The sequence below is a fragment of the Astyanax mexicanus genome, chromosome 19 (assembly GCF_023375975.1).
Source record: "Astyanax mexicanus isolate ESR-SI-001 chromosome 19, AstMex3_surface, whole genome shotgun sequence".
In the NCBI taxonomy this organism is placed as follows: domain Eukaryota; kingdom Metazoa; phylum Chordata; class Actinopteri; order Characiformes; family Acestrorhamphidae; genus Astyanax; species Astyanax mexicanus.
Genome location: NC_064426.1, coordinates 4,030,234 through 4,051,938, shown reverse-complemented (window position 1 = coordinate 4,051,938; position 21,705 = coordinate 4,030,234). Strand labels below are relative to the sequence as shown.

Genomic DNA, 21,705 nt, shown 5'->3' with positions numbered 1-21,705 from the left:
ATGAATATATGGAGAGAATTAGATAAGAAATTAATATTTAAAAATAGAGAACACAAGAAAATATATTGAGACCAAAAGATAATATTGGGACACCCCATAAGAAAATATTTTGAGGCTATTAAATATTAAAATATAAATTAAAACCAAAATGTATTACATTAAGATAATATACATTAGGATCATATTTTTTTAAACTATGAGATAATATATTGACTTTTCCATGCCTTCAAGGCAAATTGTCATGACCATACAATTTTTAAAAAACATCAGTGAAGACATGGACACTAAAATCATCAAATAGCAACTAAAACTGATCAAAATATATATTTCAGTATGTCTAAAATGAAGCAGAAAATATTGACAATTATTAATAAAATGCATTTTAGATCCTAAGAGCTCCATTGTGTAGGACTAACTTACTGAATAAACTTTGATCTGACGTGTTTTAGCTCAATATAGATTTTCTCCATAGATGAATTGAAAGAGCGATTGGTAGACCAAATTTCCATGACTTTTCTAAAACTTTCTGGGTATTTTTCCCCCAAAAAGTTATCCAGGCCTGGACATTGCCATTTTCCCAGTTTTTTCATGAGCATACAAACCCTGCACCTGAAAGCTTCCCAATGACCTCATCACAAATCCTTAAATTACAATCTGCACACAGTCCTCTTAAAGAAACCACACTACAGCTTTTGGTCCACTGAAACTGGTTTTATTTGTTGGCGCCTTTACATCTCTTAGAAAAAGAACCCTAGGATTTTCCCTCCTGTGTGTTTTCGTCTAGCCTCTTCATGGTCCATGATGCCAGCTGAGGTTGTCAATACAATGAACCTGTAGAGGAGAAAGAATATAGGGAAATAATTAGAGAAATGGACAAAAGTGATTGATAGATTAAAGCAATTTAACATGGTTCAAGAAACTGATAAGTAAATTAGTCAATACTTCTGCTCAACTGTGCTCTATATATAAATAAAGGGTTTAAAAGGCTAAAAGGCTTCAATCTGCTGCTGTTAGAAACAGTTAAATAAATCTATAACCCATGAAGTGCGCTGAGGATCGACAAATCAGCAAAACAAGTTATACTGGAAAACTAAACTACCTGTAGTGATTACTGAAGAAACCTTCCAGATCATTATCTACAAAGTGTTGTCCTTTTATATTGACCGTTAGCTGGGGTGGGACCCAAGTCCAGCTTTGTCACATAAGTTCAAGCCTAGAGAACACAACACTTTTAAACCTTGTCCTTACATTTTCACATTACCCATCTGCTAAAGCATTGAATTATGCATCATAACATGAAGGAAAGACGCTTTTAACAGCCTGCAGGCTGAACTGAAGCTTGAGGGCTATGACTCTTTGTGCCAATTCTTGTTAATCTGAATCTAAAACCTGACACCTAAAACAGTTACTCAGCTTTAAAACACCAAAACCAACAACTATTAACTCCTACAAACTGATACCAAGCATGAAAATCAGGTTAAACTACTGAAAAACACAACCAAGCACAGCTTACTGCTTCTGCAAAATGTCCATGCCCAAAGACTAAGCCTACTGGCTTATATAATTGTATATATAAAAGTATGACCTCATCTGTAACTGTAAATTCATAGAGAAAGTGTATATTTAAAAAAAAGCCTGTTTTATTTGATGTGCAGCAAAACTAATTACTGTACTCCACATTAAATGCATTTGAAAAGTAGTTTTTCAGAATCTGCCATGGAAATAAATTATGTTCTTGAGAAAATCGCTGTTTAAATTTTAAGATACAACACTTTTGCCAAATGGTCCAGTTCTATCAGTGTCACGACATACCCCACAGGTGACTGCTTTTATACTGTTCCTATTGATATTGAAACTATATTGCATCTCCCAAAATGAAGAAATATGATAAATTTGTCACATCGTCCTACTTCAATAGAGTAATTAAAGCCATTGTGCCTACATAGTTACATTAGTCTTTACCAGTCCAGACAGACCAAACTGATCTGATCACTTGCAATCATTTATCGAAAACTTTAGTAGTGAGCAGTTTGTGGACATACAGCATACTCCACGCCTTAAGTGAAGAAATTACACTAGGACAGTTTGGTTGATACCTTCAAGAAGCAAAAAGAAAACCCAAAGTAATTAGACTAACCATCAGTTTACATTTTGCTCTAAGTTAAGCTCATCTGAACCTGAACAGCCATTATGACCACTGAACACTGGTACTTGCATAGCAGCAGCCAGGTAGGAGCAAAACTGGACCATCTAGTCTGATCTATAAACTTAGTTGTACGGTAGAATTACTGACCTTAGAATAATGCGAATATAAGAGTTCATACACTTTTTAACCAATACATTTCCATGATTCTCATTACTTTTCCAGGCCTTGAAGAAAAAAAACGACCACACAATTTTCAACACATCAGTAAAGACGTGGACGATAAATTCAAAAAGAAACTAAAGCTATAAACCAAATTGATTATGCTGATAAAGATCCTGACAGCTACATCGTGTAGGGCTAAATTACTGAATTAACTCTACATCAATAAACTGAAAGATTTGTAGACTTAATTCCATGACTTTTCCAAAACTTTCTGGGTATTTGTATTTTTTCCAAAAACTTATTCAGGCCTGGAAATTGCTATTTTCAAATTCCATGACTTTTCCAAGTTTTTCATGACCGTACGAATCCTGGAATATTGAACATTCTGTAACCCCCTTAACTCTGAGGCCATCAAGAGAGACAACTTCCCACCTAGGAATGTGCATGAACGTGATTAACTGTCAGGAAAGCAGAGGCTGCAACTTGCTCTAAATACAGTCTTAAAACTAAAAAAGATCATTCTACAAAGCACTTTTTGTTTAGTAAGATTCCAAAAGCTAGCCAGCATGCTAAATCGACAGCATCTAAAAAAAATAAAAGTGTCCTTGAAATCCTCTGAGGATGCTACCTAAATATCCATCCGTTCTGGAATAAGAGCTAGCCTTAGAGCTTGGAACATTAGCTAGATCAAACTAATGACTGGTTCACACTACACACCATTTAAAATGATAAGATCTTTGTAATCTATACACTAGGGGTGGGCGATATGGCTCTAAAATAATATCACGATATTTCAGGGTATTTTTGCGATAACGATATTCTTGCAGATATAGGGAAACTAAAATAATTTTTCATTTCAGGAATATAGAATAAGAGTATAACAGTATAATCATAATGTGGCAAAATAAATAATATAGCAAAAAATAATATAATGCAGCAAAAAATATTGCAGAATATTTAGTGCATGCATATAAACTGCAAACTAAAACAATTATACAATAAATACACCTAAAGCTTCACAGTAAATAATAGACTACTTTTAAGACAGAACAGCCCTATTATCACGATATGGATTTTTAATATCATAATATTTCTGTCACAATATATTGCATACGATATAATATTGCCCACCCCTACTTCACACTGCACAACTTTAGTAACTGGGGCTTATTTTAGTGGCAGTGATGTTCCACCACGAGTAACTTCGAGAAGTCTGTCTGCACTACAAAAATGTCCCAAACATGCTAAAAACTGGTGTAAAAGGACAAGGAAATGATTTCCCTTCCAAAATATACTATGTTAAGTAACTTGCAACAATGTGTGCCAATTTGCAGAGAGAACAGGGGTTAAAAAAGAACGAGAAAATGGATTAGGGCGTGCTGTGTCTTGTGCTGTCAGTTAACACCAGTCTTTTTTATATATAAAAAAAAAAAAACAGACAGGTACAGATATCAAACATGCTAATTATTTGTCAGGAGCTCGGATAAGGTCTTTAAGCCTCGCACAGCGAGTGAGCAAGGGCTAAGCAAACACTGACCTGCCTCCTACCTAATGATTTTGATGAAGATTTCCAATAACACAAAGCAAATGGAAAAATCAGGCCTAAAATCACATTGCGTGAACCAGGCCTGAATTCCACACTTCTAACTTTGCACATAGTCAAAATGAGTGGATCTTATATAAATAACTCTTTACAACTTTACAGAAACAGTTAAAAATGACCAGGAGTCATTGTAATGTAAATATTCCAGATTTTAGAAATTTCTATTGGTCATTTTGCAATATTATTAACAGCGTAAACAATAACTAGACAAATTCCATAATGAAGATGGTTGGAGGTTTGGGTGAACATAATTACAGTTTTTGGAGATAGAGAAACTATTTTACATAGCATTAACTTACCCAAACTGTCTGGATGGGAGAAGGTTGCTCTGCCACTTCTCCAGATCCTTCAGCTGCACATCAAACCTCGGGCTGATGACTCCGCACTGAAGATATAGTAGAAACTTATTATTGCACAGCCTTGGACTAGAATTGAGGACTATCAAACTCTTCATTGGGTGGACCATTGAGATATAATTTAATATTACATGCTACAAATACAACAATACACTGAGAATCAAAGTTATTTAACCTTGTGAGCAAGCATGTACCTAGTGAGGGTTCACATTTTACAAATAAAATTAAATGTAAAACATTTAATGATTATCCAGAACACCAAGATACTTAAAGTAATACAAAATCTTACCTTGTTCAGCCTGCCGTTGAGGTTCACAACAATTTTCCCGGCTCTGTGATCATCAATGATCTCAAATTCGCCAATGTAACCTGCAGTCAGACAAGACAAACATAACCATCATGCACAGGTGAACAAAGTCACCATGAAAACTTACTTTACATTCATCTGAGATTAAATTGCATGCTCTGGTCTTAAAACTACAAAACTTAGCTAGCTAATCATGAGCATTACAAGCTTCTTTTGTACACCTACAAGCTGTAATTGTGTTAGTTAGCTACAGAATGAAAAGACAAGTGTATCCAGGTGTCCATGAAACTCCAGTAGAACTTGTATAAAGAACATTAGGGCTTGTGAAGGAATGCTGAACTACGCAGGATCTTCCAAGCCAACAGATCAGCAGTGTAAAACCTTCATAAGGACCAAAATCACAACGATAAAGACTCACCGTGCTTCATCATGACGGTAAGAAAGCGGACAATGACTTTGGAGCATGGCCTGAGCAGGACCTGCCGCTTCCCCCGTTTCTCTGCATTATTGATGCATTTCAGAGCATCGGCGAGCACGTTCATCCGCACCATGATGCCTGCAAACACACAGAACACAGCGTTAAAAAACAAGAACACAGGAACATTCATTTATTTAACTATAACAGTTCAGTAACCAAGAACGTGACACCCAATTACAAGCTAGTCAAACCCAAGACATCATACATTAGCTAACCTAGCTAACTAACTAACCAAGCTACTAACTGCTTCCCCTGTTCACCAGAACAGTTAGGAGCTCTCTGACAAGCAGAATACACGCAAATACACTGTTTAAATTACGTTTAACGCCCGAAGACCTCACAAACGCCACAAAACACAGCTTTAATCCAGCGCTAAACACACCACACAGCAAGTAAGGCTGTGGGAAAATCGTGGCCAGGCGGTTTCACAAGCCGGGAAGGGAACCGCGGACTATCGGGCAAAATTCTCCCACTCTAAAACCATCCACAAACTAAATACCCGCCTAATAATGTGCTGGAACTATTTACAAACACAACCCAGCAATAATATCAGGAATAGGGCAGAAGATGAAAGTGATTTAAACGGATTTTGTGAAGGACTCTGAACAGATCAGCCTTACCAGCTATGCAATATGGCGGAAAGAGGGAGGACGCAGGCGCGCGAGCCGCTAAGGGCCGAAAGAAAGTCTCGCGAGAGCGGTGACGCAGCGGAGCAGAGCCCGCCATACGCGAACAGAGCGCCGCGTGCAGGTGGGCGGAGTTAACTGAGGTCATGATTATTATTATTATATACTTTAACTATCATTTATATTTATTTATTTATTTTACTTTAAATAGACATAGATGTATCTGAAATGTATCAGTTTAATTAAATATTTATTTCATAAATATACAAGATTAAATTAAACTTATACTGTAGTTTTTACATAAAAAGCTGAATGAATTAATTAATGAGATTAATTTAATAAACTGCACCATTAATAATATGTATTTTGTTACAACAAAACGTTTCACAATGACAATAATTTTTCTCCAAATAAAATTTCCTCAGAACATTTCTCAAAACCAGAGCGAATTACTAAAGCACTTTGTTATTACTTCCAAAATCCATATATCTGGTTGGTAAAAACTAGAATCAAAAATATTGATAATGTTTAGGCACCAAGTAGAAAACAATTAGTAAACTTACACATATGTTGAAAGTGAAAAGAAAGATAAAACCAAGTTTAAGGTGTGCTATCTCACGAATTATCTCATAATAGCAAGATATTTTTTTTATTATTTGTTCCCTTGTATAGAATATATAGAAAAGAAAAATGTAGAATTTGTATACTTTTTTATTCACGATATAATTTTATTTTTTTAATTAAAAAAAGTAGTCTCAATTTGAGACGGTATGCGCCCCTGACCTTCCTGAAGTAACACTGCGATCTGTAGATCATGCGGACTGTGTTGCAGCCATGATATACAGATCAGCGCAAGGGCCCATCGCGCATGCGCTCTCCGCTGCACACCGTCATTTAGCCAGCTGACAGCAGGCAGCTCTGCATTAATTTCTCATTTATCTATAAATGCATGATTATTTCTTCAGCTCCTCGGTTTTATTTATGATTATATAGATCTCAGAGCGCGTGTCGGACTCTGAACTCTCCCGCTGTGTGTTTTATTCGGGTTATTAGAGGTTTTATCCGGTATCCGGAGATGTTTACCTCTCAGACCTCCTCCTTCCAGGAGTCTATAGATGTGGAGGAGAAGGACGGGGATTACGATACTGAGGATCTGTCGGGACTGAGCCCCAGAATCCAGCAGATCAACTCCTACTACTCGATATATTACTACCAGAACTCCAGGTAAGATCTGAGGGAGGGGCTGGGGAGATAGATCGGCATTAGCTACAGTATGCTGTAAGACATGGTAACTAATGAATTAGCTATCAACCTGTTTTCAGGTGTTGCTAGTTATAATGATGGATTAAAAAGTGCATTTTATATGTTTTTAGTTGCTTTAGTTAATCAGGCATTTCTGATATTTAAAAATATTAAATTAAAAAAGACATTTAGCAGTTCACTTTTTTGCCTGTATCAAACTAAATTCGAAAAAAGAAATAAAATCTGTTTTTATCTCATTTTTCAATTATCAAGTATTTTATTTCAGACTTTCGCGAATAGAATTTCAAGAAAAATGTATTGGATTGAATGTTCTTTCAATTTTCAGATTTGTCCATTTTTGTATCTTGTAACACAAATCTGATGGTCATTTATAATCCAAATTGCAAAATGCAAAATATTTAAAAAATCTCAAAATAAAAGATATTTTTTTTTTTCATTTTTTCCTGAAATTGCAATTGTGAGGGGCAGAGATGGGGAAAAAAACTAAACTAAAACGGCAAAAATAGATTTGAATAAATTATTTCTTGTACACTGCACTACATTAAATTTTTTAAATACGTGTCTTTGAGACTTCTTGACCTAAATGACTAACAATTTTCACACAAGTAGAAATAGTAATAATGAGAAAATAGTTTCTAAGCTGTTGTCATCAGGGAAGTCTTTGTAATTGGTGTAGAAAGTTGCTGAAAAGATTTTAATGCATTTGGGGTTAATAAAGGTCAATATTGTTCATCTACTGGACATATAGGGCTGTTTTTGAACCTGGGCTGGCAGTGGCATAATCCTATTATTTAAAACAATTTTTTTCAATTGAAACCCATGTTTAGTTCATGTCTAGGCCTAATCCCTGTCTGAGTAACTTTTGAATATTTTCTTTAGTATCATAATGTGCCCAAGGATTACTGTATATATTTAGGTCATGTAAGGGTCTTCTCCACGTCTTCTCCATCGTTTATCTGACTGAAGTGTTAAGCACGTTATTAACTGTACAGATCTGAGGCTGCTGAAGAAAGTGTAGCCTGGAGCCAGAGACGAGCAGACTCCACTACCAGTCAGGATGACTTTAGGTAAAACGGTAAATTCATTGTGGGTCTCTCAGTGTCGGTCGCTGCGCTGGTGTGCTTTAAGTGTTGTTCCTCGTGTTTTCTCTCAGCGTTACAGGGGCTTCTGGATCTCGTGTGTCGCTTGGTCACCATCTCAGGCTTTTCATGATGTGCCAAAACTCACTGATCTGATCATTTCTCATGACTTCTCTCTTCTGCAATCTGCATCAATGCCAGATCATGAGGAACCTGGATACTTTCTGTTTCTGTCATTAAACCAAAATCAGGAGGGCAGAACGAGTGAGGACACAGTGAATGGTGCGGAAATTGGATCTAAATGGGCTATACATTTAATTTATGGCCAATTATGGAAGTACATTATTTTAATTTGGAGCATACAGTTCAATTTACCAGAATCATACGATTTTTATAAAGCAAAATAATGCATGAATTCCGATTTGAATGTTTACATTAATGTATTATGTCCATGGATCGGATAGGTATCTGATTTAGGACCACATATGAAAGTGACTCAAATGTGATTTGAATAAATCAGATTTGGCACGTTCACACAGCCATGAAAAAATCTAATCTGAGCCACATTAAGCAAAAAAATCAGATTTTAGTCACTTAAGCCGGTTAATGTGAACGTAGCCTTAGTGCTGATTGGTTGGCATGTGAACCATATGGCTACAAAAAGCCAAAACTGGTTTGTATTCAAAAATATAAAACCAATATTTCAATATTTGATAATATTTTATTGCTGAGCAGCCAAAAATAACAATAGTTTGACTCACTCTGTGCCAAAAATAAACGTTTTAATGTACCATAATTAACACATAATTTTAGTCCATACTTCAGGGCCTTCATGAAACAATTCTGTAATTTCTGTATTAAATCTATGAATTGGGACAAATTACAGTTTTACAGTAAAGTTAATTTTCCATTCATTTCGCCCTCACTCTAGAGCGCCCTCTAGTCTCTTATCAACTCTGAAACTCTGTGATTTAATACGTTTCCTTTATTCGGTTTTCCGTCTTCATCTTGCTCTTAAGCCAGGTTTCAGTGGTGTGATTGGTTCTCGCGGCTTCGTGTTGTGTTTTCTGTCTCCTGTGCTCATCAGCTCTCCATCACCTGCTTACCTGTCTGTCTGCTAACTGTCTACTTCACCTTTGGAGATCTCTGTTGTAATGAACTGCTCTTTCTTGTAGTCTAACACTATTGGACACCAGCTTGCCTGCGGAGGCGGAGCCCGAGCTGCGGAGCTACATCTCCCGCAGGCTGAGCAAAGGAGCCCTGCTGGGGGGCATGGGCAATATCGCCACCGTGGAGCTCAGGTAACCCACTCACCATAAATCACCATATGACCTTATCATCATCATCATCATCATCTCATTATTATTATTATTATTATTATTTATTATTTTTTTTTATAGTAAGTGAAAAATAAAAAAAGAAAGTAGATAAGATCTTGTGAGCTAGTCTGAAGAACTCCATTACTCTGAAACATAGTAAATCTGGACTCATCAGACCTTCACATGACCTTCTTCTATCCCTCCAGACTCCAATCTTTAGGGTCACTATTAAATTTAAACTGTTTTTGTTGGTTAGCCTCACTGATAAGTGCTTTTCTTAAGGCTACACAGCGATTTAGTCCCAATCCCCAGTTCCCTTTAAACAACATATCCCTGAGTTCTAGTGCTGTTTTTCTACCAGCAATCCCCTTGCAGATGTTTTCTCGGCATTACTGATGCATGTCAATAATTTGACTCTTCTCAGACATATTAATATCTTTTCCACGTCCACATGATGTTTTATTTCACATGGTTGTTTAACAAATGCGAAGCTACTCACTGCATCAGTTAGCATTATTTAGCAGTTAGCACCAGCGCGCCATGTTGGCTTTTTCTCCCCTCAAACATACATGTATATACTAGTATTTTAATTGACAGCACTAATATAAATATAGTTACATTTGACATTTTTTACATTCATTCTTTTACTTACATTTTTTACTTGCATGTGATTAATTGCAGTTTTGTGTGTGTGTGTGTTTTTCAGTGTTCCTGAGCAGGCGGTGGGCTGTTACTGTTGTCTGCTGGAGCAGGAGAGATCTCCAGAGCAGCCGGAGGCAGACGGTAACGGCTGGGTGGTCTGTCTCCTCGGAGGCTCAGAGAAAGGCCTGAACTTATATCCTTAACCCCACCCAGAAACCATTAATACAACTCATTAATAAAGCTGTATAGAGTTCTTTACTGTGTTACACTCCTTTAATATGATTACTCGCTGCTGGCCAGTAAAACCTACTACATATTTTAATACACGATAAATTATGGTAAATTTCTTTAATTCAGTTTCACATTCAGAATCGAGCTTGATAAGTATGTCCAAGGTCTGCAGAGCAGCTTGACTCAAGAGGTAAGACATGAATAATACTTTGATTATTGTATAATTTTATTACTGTCCTATAGCTGATTGTGTGTTTTCTCGCTCTGACAGATGCAGAACCTGGAGTCGGAGGTTCGGCCTTACCTGAGCCTGTGGTACGAGGAGTCCGTCATGCACATCCACAGAGTGGTCCAGCTGCTCCAGAATAACATCGGCTATCTCCTCCATGCAGTAAGAGACTTTCAGATGCTTAGTTTAGTCCTTTTCACACTTGTTTCTGAGTCAGTTTCTCTGATTTTGCTATTTATAGGTTTATGTTTGAGTAAAATGAACATTGTTGTTTTATTCTATAAACTACAGACAACATTGCTCCCAAATTCCGAATAAAATATTGTAAATTATAGCTTTTTATTTGCAAAAAAATGAGAAATGGCTGAAATAACCAAAAAAAATGCAGAGCTTTCCGACCTCAATCAATGCAAAGAAAACAAGTTCATATTCATAAAGAGTTTTAAGAGTTCAGAAATCAATATTTGGTGGAATAACCCTAACTTGTAATCACAATTTTTTCATGCATCTTGGCATCATGTTCTCTTCCTCCAGCAGTCTTACACACTGCTTTTGGATAACTTTATGCTGCTTTACTCCTGGTGCAAAAATACAAGCAGTTCAGTTTGGTGGTTTGATGGCTTGTGATCATCCATCTTCCTCTTGATTATATTTTTAAGTGGTCTCTTTATTTTAGAGATGTATTTTTTTGGATTGTTAAGAATATTTGAAAGATATTAAAAACATTCACCTGTACTAAGTAAAGAACTAAAGAGAATAAATGTACATTACTGTAAATTATCTTACTGCAGAAACATGAGATTTATAATAATGATATTTATTACTGAGCCAATTGATTTTATAGCCAATCCTGACTTTTGAGTCTTATAAGGGCATGATGGGTGATTTGAATGTAAAATGTGTATGTAACATACATGTAAAATACATTCATTCTGCTCAGACTGCTCCACTAAACCTGACAATTAATTAACAGATGAGTTGAATCAGGTGTGCTGTGTAGGTCAGCAGCTTTCAGACAGTTTTATTGTGGAGCCACTAGAGAGCAGTGTAACACAGGCTTAATATACCAACCTGGTTTATATTAGGTTGGTGAAATATAACCATATTTTATTTATTAACCTAAATTGTGATTTATTTTAATGGCTGCACAGTTTTGAATAGGGGTTTGGCCAAACCTGTGTGTCTCTGGTGTAAATGGTGTCTTTATTTATTATTGTTTCTGCAGGCGTTGAATCACACTCATGTAGAAGTCACTGGAGCAGATGAGAGGACAAAGACCGATGTGGCGAGGTACAGTCTTTACATGTAAACTAGTGAATAAGTAAAAATCAATACCGTGTTGTGAAATATTTGTACAGAATAGTAAAATGTGAAATTAAGATCAAAATATTCATATTTTATGTTTTATTTTAATCAGTGTTCGAAAAAATGTAAAGAAGGAATAATAGTCAATAAATATAAATATAGGAATATAAATCAATAAACGTCTGTTTTCTGGTATATTTTCATTCATAAGGCGCATCGGATTGCAAGGCGCATTTTAAGCGACACTAGTAAGGAACAGGAGTGTCGCCATGTTTTCCTTCTAATTCAGCACCTACGTAAACAAAACTGTAATTCAGTAATCTGTATATATATATATATATATATATATATATATATATATATATATATATATATATATATATATATATATATATATATATTTATTTCAAAGTCAAACAAGCGCTGGATGTTATTCTACACAGATTTCTCTTCTGAAAACTGTTTTTTTTGGGTGAGTAAAGCGCTACCATTTATTTCCAATATTTTAAACAGTGCAGTTAGCCAGTAGCATTAGCAGTGGTTAGCTCTAGACTGAGGAACCCTGAGTGTTCTGGTAAAACCAGGATGCTATCTGCTAGCGATTTGTCCCTCGTAGCGTGTTTTAACATGGTAAACACACAGCAAACACTACAGTCCAATATACTCGCCTCGGAATGGCGAAAGAGCTAGCGCTGAGGATAGCGGCTAATGCTAATACTTCTGCACCTAGCCTTCACTGAAAACTCACCCTTATAATGCTGTACTTTTATACTGTACTATGGCAGAAAAACCTTGTATCTTCATTCTTCCTGTTTTACACATATTATTATAATGTGATCTTCACTGAAAGTTTTATTTCCCTTCTATTTTAGAGATGCAAGGTTTTTGCGTGGCAGTGAGGATATAATGTTGTGTATTTTTATCAGGTTTATTAAAGCGGCGAGTCTGCAGGGTCTGGTGCAGGAGGAGCCATCCACAGCGTCTCTGTGTAAAACCGAGTCTAAAGAATCTCGATCTGACCTGCTGATCGACTGCTCCAGCAGCCCCCCCGCTCTCACGAACACAGGTCAGAATAGAACATACTTAGAAAGTATTGCGATAATCAATATCATTGTACTGTAATATTATTTAACATAGAAATACAGTTATTTACATAGTTTTAAAAATTTATAGACTTTTAATTTGTAAGACTATTCAGACATTCAGATTGAAATACTACACATTTGAAATATCCTAATGTTTATAATACTAAAATAAAATAAAACGGTTGTTGTTGAACAAAGCTGACATTAATAAGCTCTTCTCTCTAAGATAAACATAATTGTTTATCTCAAGAGCAGCAAAAAAATCTGTAGACCATATATTCCAGTCCATATATTGTACAATAAATTGATTATGTAATTATCAAAACAGGAAGACCTACATCTTGTATATGTAATATCAATAAATTAAATTGAAAAAATATGGGGTTAGAAACAAAGTTTTTAACATGAGTAAACTGGTTTGTCTAAAAACAGTTAAAAACTGTGGTTGTGTTTTACTTTTAATTTGTTCATATTTTATTTATTGTCTGAATAATTATGTATTTAAATTTCATTGCTCTATTAAAGGTGGTAAGTTATTATTTTTGTTATTATTATTATTATTATTATTATTATTATTATTATTATTATTATTATTATTATTATTATTATTATTATTATTATTAATAGTAGTAGTAGTAGTAGTTAATATTATAGTAGTTATATTACTTAAACTGGTTTGTCTACTTTGTTCTAAAACTGTGGTAATGTTTTATTTTTTAATTTGTCTATTTGATTTATTATCTGAATAATACTTAATTCAAATCTAATTGCTCTATGAAAGGTGGTAATTTATTTATTTATTATTATTATTATTATTATTATTATTATTATTATTATTATTATTATTATTATTATTACTAGTAGTAGTATTACATTATATTACTTCAGCATAAAATGTTATGTTTATAAAATCACAATTACGTTATTAATTTTAGAATACTTGTTCATAAATTAAAACAAGTTACTGTGACAAAACTAACTATTATTAATCAATATGTTGTGTGTAGCTTTAGTTTAAATCAAATGTATTAATATTAATATTAATGATCATGATTTTAGAATTTGCTTCAGCTTGAACTGATCAGTATATTAATAAAAGCTGCTGCTGGTGTCTAACTCTCAGGTGTGTTTCCTCTGCAGCGAGTAACCGGTTCTGTGATGAATGGATCCAGGCTTTCCTGAACGCAGCCGAGCGATTTAACCCCTTCCTTCTGCGGCAGATCCTGGAGAACTTCAAACTCAAGGTTTATATACACAGAATTACACAGTAACACATACAGACTGGCTTAGCACATATTTGGGTGCCCCCTGGTCACATGACCAATTTTGTTTGGGGTTTATACATTAAAAAAAATATCTATTAACAAATCCTCTGCAGGAGAGGAAAAAAATAAACGTAAGAACATGCCACATTTAGGAGAGATTTATAAACTATACTAATGCTGTAGACTAAAGAAGAAAAACTGTAACTAATTTACATATTTAAAAAATCAAAACTTGACCAAAATTCAAATTAATATCAGAGGATTCAAACTATTTTATCACTTTTATAGAGCACTTATTATATAATATAATGTGATTTTATTTCCCATTACTATTTGATAGCAGCTATAAAAGCAAGTGCAGTTGTATAAAAGGTGGTTAGTGTAATATTTGTTTAAATAAATCGACATTAATAAATAATAAAAAATAAAAAAATAACTTAATTTAATTTAATTAAAAGTCTAATTGAATGTATGTTTTCCAGTGTTTCAGTGTTCTGACCTTGATTATCTTGTTGTTAAGGTTCCAACTGCATTACACAGCACATACCATTAGCTATTAAAACTACTGCCAACTCAGTTTGGACACCCAGTCAAAATACAATGATGTGTTTGTCCCTTCATGATTTTTTTCTTCTTTTTTTTTGCATGTTTATCACTCTTATGTGTCATGTTTCAGATCATAAAACGAATTTACATATTAGTCAAAGACAACGCAAGTAAACGTAACATGAAGTTTTTAAATGAAGGTTTTTATTATTATGGGAGAAAAAATATAAATCTGCATGGCCTTGTGTGAAAAAGTTCACACATTTGATATGACACATTTTATTATTAAGGATTGTGTCAACACTGCTTTTTATGAAATTAATTTTAGCCCTACTATAAATAAATTTAAGTGTAGTTTTAGTTGATTTTTGGTTTTATTGTCCATGTCTGCACTTATGTTTTAAAAATCGTATGGTATAATCGTATAATCCATTAATTTTGCTTATAATGATGAAAAAAAATGTTTTTAATGTTCTATTCACTTAACTCTTCACAGGAACAGTTATTGTGACCAGGGGTGCTGGAGAGGGTTATTAGTTATTACAAAGTTATTACATGTATTGTATCAAATAGATGGCTATAAAGGACATATATGCAGTTTCTGCTTTTGTGAGCTGGTCCATTAATCATGATGTGAAATGGTCCAGTGGTACCACAGAAATTGTAATTATAATGGTACTGTGGTAGAACTGGGTCCAGTGGAGTTCTGCACATAGAGAAGCAGTTCCACGGGTGTAAAGATCAGGGGAACCGTAATATAATAAAGCTCACTAGCTTGTCTCCATCCATGCAGGCCATCCAGGACATGAACAACCTGAAGCGATTTATCCGGCAGGCGGAGATGAGCCACTACGCTCTGTTCCGCTGCTGTCTGTTCCTGCAGACCTGCGGGAACGGAGACATCCTGCTCCAGAACGCCCGGGCCGAGCACAGCGGCCTGCCCGAGGCCTGCAGCATCATCCGGGTGCTGGAGGAGTTCATCGCTGAGCAGGCTGTGGGCGTGGTGCAGTAACGTACTGTGGCCTGCAGAGGGCAACACTTATATGTTATATATGCTGATATCATCACACAGTCATATTTACTAGTGCATCTCAAACAATTAGAATATCATTTAAAAACTTACTTTATTTCAGTAATTTAGTAATTTAGTTTAAAAATGTGAAACTCTAGATGTATTAAACACAGAGTGATCTATTTTAAGCATTTATTCATTTTATTGTTGATGATTATGACTTACAGCCAATAAAAACCCCAAAAATCAGTGTCTTAGAAAATTAGAATGTTACATAAGACCAATTAGTACTTTAGGCAATATGGGCAGTGTGCCAAGTCCTGCTGGAAAATGAAATCTACATCTCCATAAAAGTTGTCAGCTGAGGGAAGCATGAAGGGCTTGAAATGGAAGCTTCAAGTAAATGCTTAAAACAGATCACTCTGTGTGCAATTAATCTATAAAAATATGAGTTTTACATTTTGAATTTTTCAAATATTCTTTTTGAGATGCACCTGTATTGTGTAGTGTGTGTATGTATATATATATTTGAATATATGATACACAAAAAACTAGAGATAAAAATTTTAAATTGTGAATCATTGTGAAGGCTCACTACAACACTACCAGGCTTATATTCCTGATATTAGACACTACTGGCAAAACTTGATTATTGATTGATAAAAAATTGATTATGGAGATGTTCTTCAGTTGCATGCATTCCAGCAGTTACCTACATTTTTTTACTAATCTCCCGCTCTTGTATATAGCAAAGAAAAATGTAATTATGAGACATTTGTGTAAATCTGTAGTAGTAAGTAGTTGGGTGTGTAAATGCTCATTCACTAAACTCTAATCAAGTGATTCTGTGTTGTATAAATATGTAAATAAATTGCTCCCACTATGAAGAATCATGCAGTTCCTTTCAAAAATCACCAGAAACCTGTGCAGGTGGTTCAGTTGTAAACTAGAACACATATTAAACACACACACACACATACAACCATGTGGTGCAATTTTAGATAATTTTAGGTAATGATGCAACGGTAGTTGCAGCCAATCCGGTTGCAGCTAACTAAACTGTAACAGTTCTTGCATAATAAACACTCTATCATATCTAAACCGGCACAGGTAAAGAGGGGTGTGAGGGTTATCCTGTAGTAACATTCATTACCTTTTGTCTTATTGAACACTTTTGACTTCTGGATTGAGAAGTCTGACCTTCCTGAGAAGTTGTGATATTTGTGATATTTGTTAAATATCATCTCTTCTGATTATTTGTTGGTTTAAATGTAGTGTGTACATTTCACCTTCTGCCTGATCTTGTATTTATGAATAAAGAGATTAATAATAAAGTCAAGTGTCTCCTAAAATCTATATTGTACATTTATATTGATGTGCCATGGGTCATGCAGGGACGGCAATATGTAAAATTACGAAGATTAAGGGTCCTAGATTAACGATCTACAGTGCACCAGTCAATTGTGGATCATGCAGTTGGATTTAGGGGCGTGTCTGTGTGTCTTTGGTATCATAAAGGCACAAAAAATACTCCTGCGCAGCTCAAAACGTGCAAAAGGCATGAACTAATTACTTTTATTAATCATGGATGTGGTTAATTTTGGGCGTAACTTGAAATAAACCAATCAGTGCTCCTCCCTTTAAGAGGCAGGTGAGCTCTGACTTTGGCACATTTGTATCTTAACAGCGCAGAGCATTTGTGTGTCTCAGCAGAGGATACTGACCTGCGTGTTCACACTGTGAAGATACACCAGCAGCTCATTTATAAGAGAACGTTATTTTATTCTTTATTCTGTTTATTGTTGAGTTAGAGTTGAGTCGGGTTTGGGCTCTACAGTGCAAAAGAAATTGATACCCTGATATGTAAATTTCTGCATGTCTGCACACCCAAATATGAATTGGCACTTTGTGCTGGGTCAACTCCTCAGTGCCTGATGTGGTCATTCAGGTTGAAGGTTGTTTCTGGTTATGAGTACGCTGTGTGCGATTGGCTTCCGCTTCTCACCAGTGTGTGTTGAGTGTGTTGAATGTAATTGCAAGTGTCTTTGAGTGGCAGAAAGGCAAAAAGGAAACTCTTCTGACGCCATACTATGGGAAACTGGGAAAGCTGTATTAAGAGGCAAAATGATCTCATACTCCTCCCACAAGAAAAAAAAGATACAGAAAACAACACTAACCTACAACGGAAAATTAGGGAATTATCGAATAAAATGATAAAAAAACCCAGCAAAAAGGAGCTGAGCAAATGTAAGTCACAACATAATGAACTCATAAATAAGAATACTCAATGTCTAACACAGCAACTAAGGTATGAACATTTTGAACACAATAACAAGTCTGGAAAATTCTTAGCTAACCAAGTAAAGCACAATAAAGAAAAAACAAAAATACCAGCAATCAAAGACGAGTTCGGAAAGATTAAACAAACTAATGAAATAAATCAAGTATTTAGAAACTTTTATAAAACTCTATACTAATGAGAACATGGACCAGGCCTAGCAGATATCCACACTTTTCTCAATAACATAAACCTTCCAAAATTAACTGAAGAACAAAAAAGCATATTAGAAAAAATGATACGTAAGTGCAATTGTAAGTAAATGAGAAGAGTTGAGTCCAATGTTGTAAATTGTAGATAAGATTATCCAATATCATGATTTAGGTGGACTTATGGTGGGTTTATTTGTATGTTCTGTATGTGGATTATCCATAGTTACCACCCATAACACTTAATCTGGTCAGTGCCTTCCCATTTGCCAATCCATTTTTACAAGCAAAGCTCATATTTCACTGAAATCTGCTTTAATTTTGGTGATCCCCCAAACTACAGCGGATATATGTTGGTGGGGGAGTGAATCCCGGTGGAATTGGTGTTGTGGTGAGATGGTGCAACATTATGCCAAGTTTGGCATTTCCACCTGAGGCATTGTTTTCCCAGAGCTTCAAACAAACAGACAATGCCAATCCTTCCAGGTGAGGATTAAACCCGTCCCTCGGAGAGTTCCTGTCCAGTTAACCCACTCATCTTTCTACTTCACGCCCAAGCAACAGACAGCACTGAAACCCTCACCTTCCTGGATGAACAGTGGGGTGTTGCTGTGGGTCGGGTTCAACAGACATGATGGAAAACCTGGACACTGAATGACCAGGATAATCACCAGATTTCAGCACCAGTTCACCAAGCAACCAAGAGACTGGGAGAAATGCGCATCCAGGTTATGGAAGACAGGGATCTCCTGAGACTGGTGTAATTCTTACCAAGCAGGACTGGCACTGTTATTAAAGCAAAGGGACCCATAACCATTAGACACGAAATGATGCATGCAACTAATTTCACTGTCTGGTTAGCTTATGCTTTGCCAACACAACAGGATAATCAAGCCAATTCGAGGAGCACTTTGTAGTTCTATAATAATTACAGACTGTAGTCCTGTACCTGTAACTTTGGACTTGATAATAAAACACAGTGGATCAACACCAGCAGATGACATGTCTCTCCATCAAACCATCACTGACTGGTGGAAACTTCACACTAGACCTCAAGCAGTTTGGACTGTGTGTCTCTCCACTCTTCCTCCAGACTCTGATTCCTCCCTTGATTTCCAAAATAAAATGTAAAATTTACTGATGATCAGTGATGGTTTGGAGATTAATGTCTGTCATCTGCTGGTGTTGATCCACTGTGTTTTATTATCAAGTCTAAAGTCAGTGCAGTTTTGTTTTCCCACAAAATCTTACAGCATTTCATGCTTCCCCCTGCTACTGACAACTTTTATGGAGATGCAGATTTCATTTTCCAGCAGGACTTGGCACACTGCCCACACTGCTAAAAGTACCAATTGGTCTTATATAATATTCTAATTTTCTGAGACACAGATTTTGGGTTTTTATTGGCTGTAAGCCATAATCATCAACAATAAAAAAAATTACATTTATTAATTAAATAAAGTAACTTTTTAAGCATATTCATGTTTTTTAGATGCACCTCTTTGCTAAGTTTGGGATGATTATTTATGCTATCTTGGAATCGGCTTTGTATGAAATGCTGTGTTTGATTATCAAGTCCAAAGTCAGTACAGTGTTTTCCTGGGAAATCTTACAGCACTTCATGCTTCCCTCTCTTGACAATATTTATGTACCTACGGATTTCATTTTCCAGCAGGATTTGGCACACTGTCCACACTGATAAAAGTACCAATCGGTCTTATATAATTCTCAATTCCTGACTTTCTAAGATTATTAGTAGCATAACCTTGGTCTGAGTGATTTTTGAGAATCTGAGTTGGGTAGTGTGGGAAGTTTTGTGACTAACAACAATCAAAGACTGAAAATTTGATCATATATGTCTTTATATGTGTGGTCTCATATTTTCCACACAGGTTAATATTGAAAGAATCCCGTAGTGTGAGCCAGGCATTACCTTTTTATCTCAGTAGATGGTAGTGTGCAACCAGAAATCCCTCCACCGCTCCTCCACTGAAGGAAGCTCAAGAAAAGACTCCCCTGTTAATGGAAACAGTGGTAAAGAAATAATCACTTTAAGGACTTTTAGTGTGTTGAGTCAACTGTGCATTAAGGAGCTGACCCTAAATCATCTGGGTCAACAGTTCAAGCACAACCCTGACCACTTTAGATGATGAGTACAGGTTTTAATTTCACTGGGGTGAACTGAAAATGGGACTTGGCAACGAGCAGAGACCTTGTTATCCTCGTTCCATCCCTTTTTCTGTCCCTCCGCCTGACCTTAATGGCTGGGACGAACTGGCACAGATTCCCAATTAGTGCTCGCTAATGTGATGCACTCTACAGAGCCTGAGAGAGAGAGAGAGAGAGAGAGAGAGAGAGAGAGAGAGAGAGAGAGAGAGAGAGAGAGAGAGAAAGAGAGATAAAGAGAGATAAAATATAAAACCAGCACCTTTCCAGTATATACAATGATCCACAGCTTCACAGCTTCAGGCACAATGGGCTTGTTGTGTTCATGAACTTTACAGATATAATAAATATGTAATAAATATGTAATATAGGTAATATATATTTATCTTCTATATGTCTGATATGTCTAATTATACACTTTATAGGGGTAGCTATCTAAGTTAAATAAAGCTAAGCTAAATAAACAAAACTGCAATAAAAAAGACTTTCTTTTAAAGTTAAATGAGCACTGAATGTTAATCTACACAGATTTCTCTCCTAAAAACTGTTTATTTGGCTGAGTAAAGTGCTTCTGTTTATTTACAGTAAGCTCTAAGAACTAAGGCTGGAGCATTAGCATTAACAGCTAACTGCTAGTGGTTAGCGGCTAATGCCTCCCGAAAGCGCTGCTTTGAGGAGTACTGAGTGCTCCAGTAAACCAGGGCAATATTAGATAACGGTTTGTCACACGTAGCTTGTTTAAACACGGTAAACACGGCTAATGCTAATGCTGCTCCAACAGTGCTAGCCGGGGTTGGCAACAGGCTACAGTCCGATATACTCCCCTCTGAACGGCAAAGAGCTGGTGTGGTTAGCGGCTAATGGTGCTTTAGCAGTGCTAGCCGGAGTTAGCCCCTCATTTTTGACCCATGTGTGCATTAGAGGGGTAGTGATACAAAAATGGCTTTATTTAAAAAAGTAAAAAAATTAAAATAAAAAAATAAAGATGTATCATGATCAAAAAGAACTTAATTGAGAAATAGGTTAAATTCTGAATGCTTGAACAAAATTTTGCTAAGATATATCATAGAAACTGTCAGCCATACATAAAGTTACATTAAAAAAGTGAATGTGGGTCATTTTTGACCCATGTTGCGCATTATAAGGAATAGTGATGCAAATAGGGCTTTAACTTCTACTATATAAACTATATAAAGAAATAAATAAACAAAATAAAATAAAATAAGGATGTACTATGATCAAAAACAAGATAAATGAGGGATAACTTAATGAAAACTGAATGATTAAATTAATTTATTGCACATTTGACCCATGTTGTTGCATCAAAGGGTTAAACCACAGTGGTTTTTAACCAGGTAGCTTTTAGCCTTTCCATTCTGGTGTGCTTTAAGCTGTAGT

At 35.6% G+C, this 21,705-nt stretch overlaps 2 protein-coding genes across 4 annotated transcripts; one reads left to right on the top strand and one right to left on the bottom strand.

The window, feature by feature from the left end:
- Positions 1–690: 690 nt before the first annotated feature.
- Positions 691–5,770, bottom strand: rps15a (ribosomal protein S15a). Of its 2 annotated transcripts, none has more exons than XM_049467804.1 (5): positions 5,673–5,770; positions 4,993–5,130; positions 4,557–4,636; positions 4,211–4,296; positions 691–831 (listed from the first exon to the last, which is right to left on the bottom strand). In XM_049467804.1, the coding sequence occupies exons 2-5, from the start codon at positions 5,123–5,125 to the stop codon at positions 738–740; spliced, it is 393 nt and encodes a 130-aa protein (XP_049323761.1). In that variant the 5' UTR covers positions 5,126–5,130; positions 5,673–5,770; the 3' UTR covers positions 691–737. The 2 variants fall into 2 exon arrangements, with proteins under 2 accessions (XP_049323761.1, XP_049323762.1); XM_049467805.1 differs by lacking the exon at positions 5,673–5,770 and adding an exon at positions 5,297–5,328.
- Positions 5,771–6,552: 782 nt separating this feature from the next.
- c19h17orf75 (chromosome 19 C17orf75 homolog) lies at positions 6,553–16,993 on the top strand. Of its 2 annotated transcripts, XM_049467799.1 has the most exons (10): positions 6,553–6,902; positions 7,934–8,008; positions 9,196–9,321; positions 10,046–10,176; positions 10,347–10,402; positions 10,484–10,603; positions 11,667–11,731; positions 12,673–12,812; positions 13,972–14,075; positions 15,436–16,993. In XM_049467799.1, the coding sequence occupies exons 1-10, from the start codon at positions 6,754–6,756 to the stop codon at positions 15,652–15,654; spliced, it is 1,185 nt and encodes a 394-aa protein (XP_049323756.1). In that variant the 5' UTR covers positions 6,553–6,753; the 3' UTR covers positions 15,655–16,993. The 2 variants fall into 2 exon arrangements, with proteins under 2 accessions (XP_049323756.1, XP_049323757.1); XM_049467800.1 differs by lacking the exon at positions 7,934–8,008.
- The last annotated feature ends 4,712 nt before the right edge of the window (positions 16,994–21,705 follow it).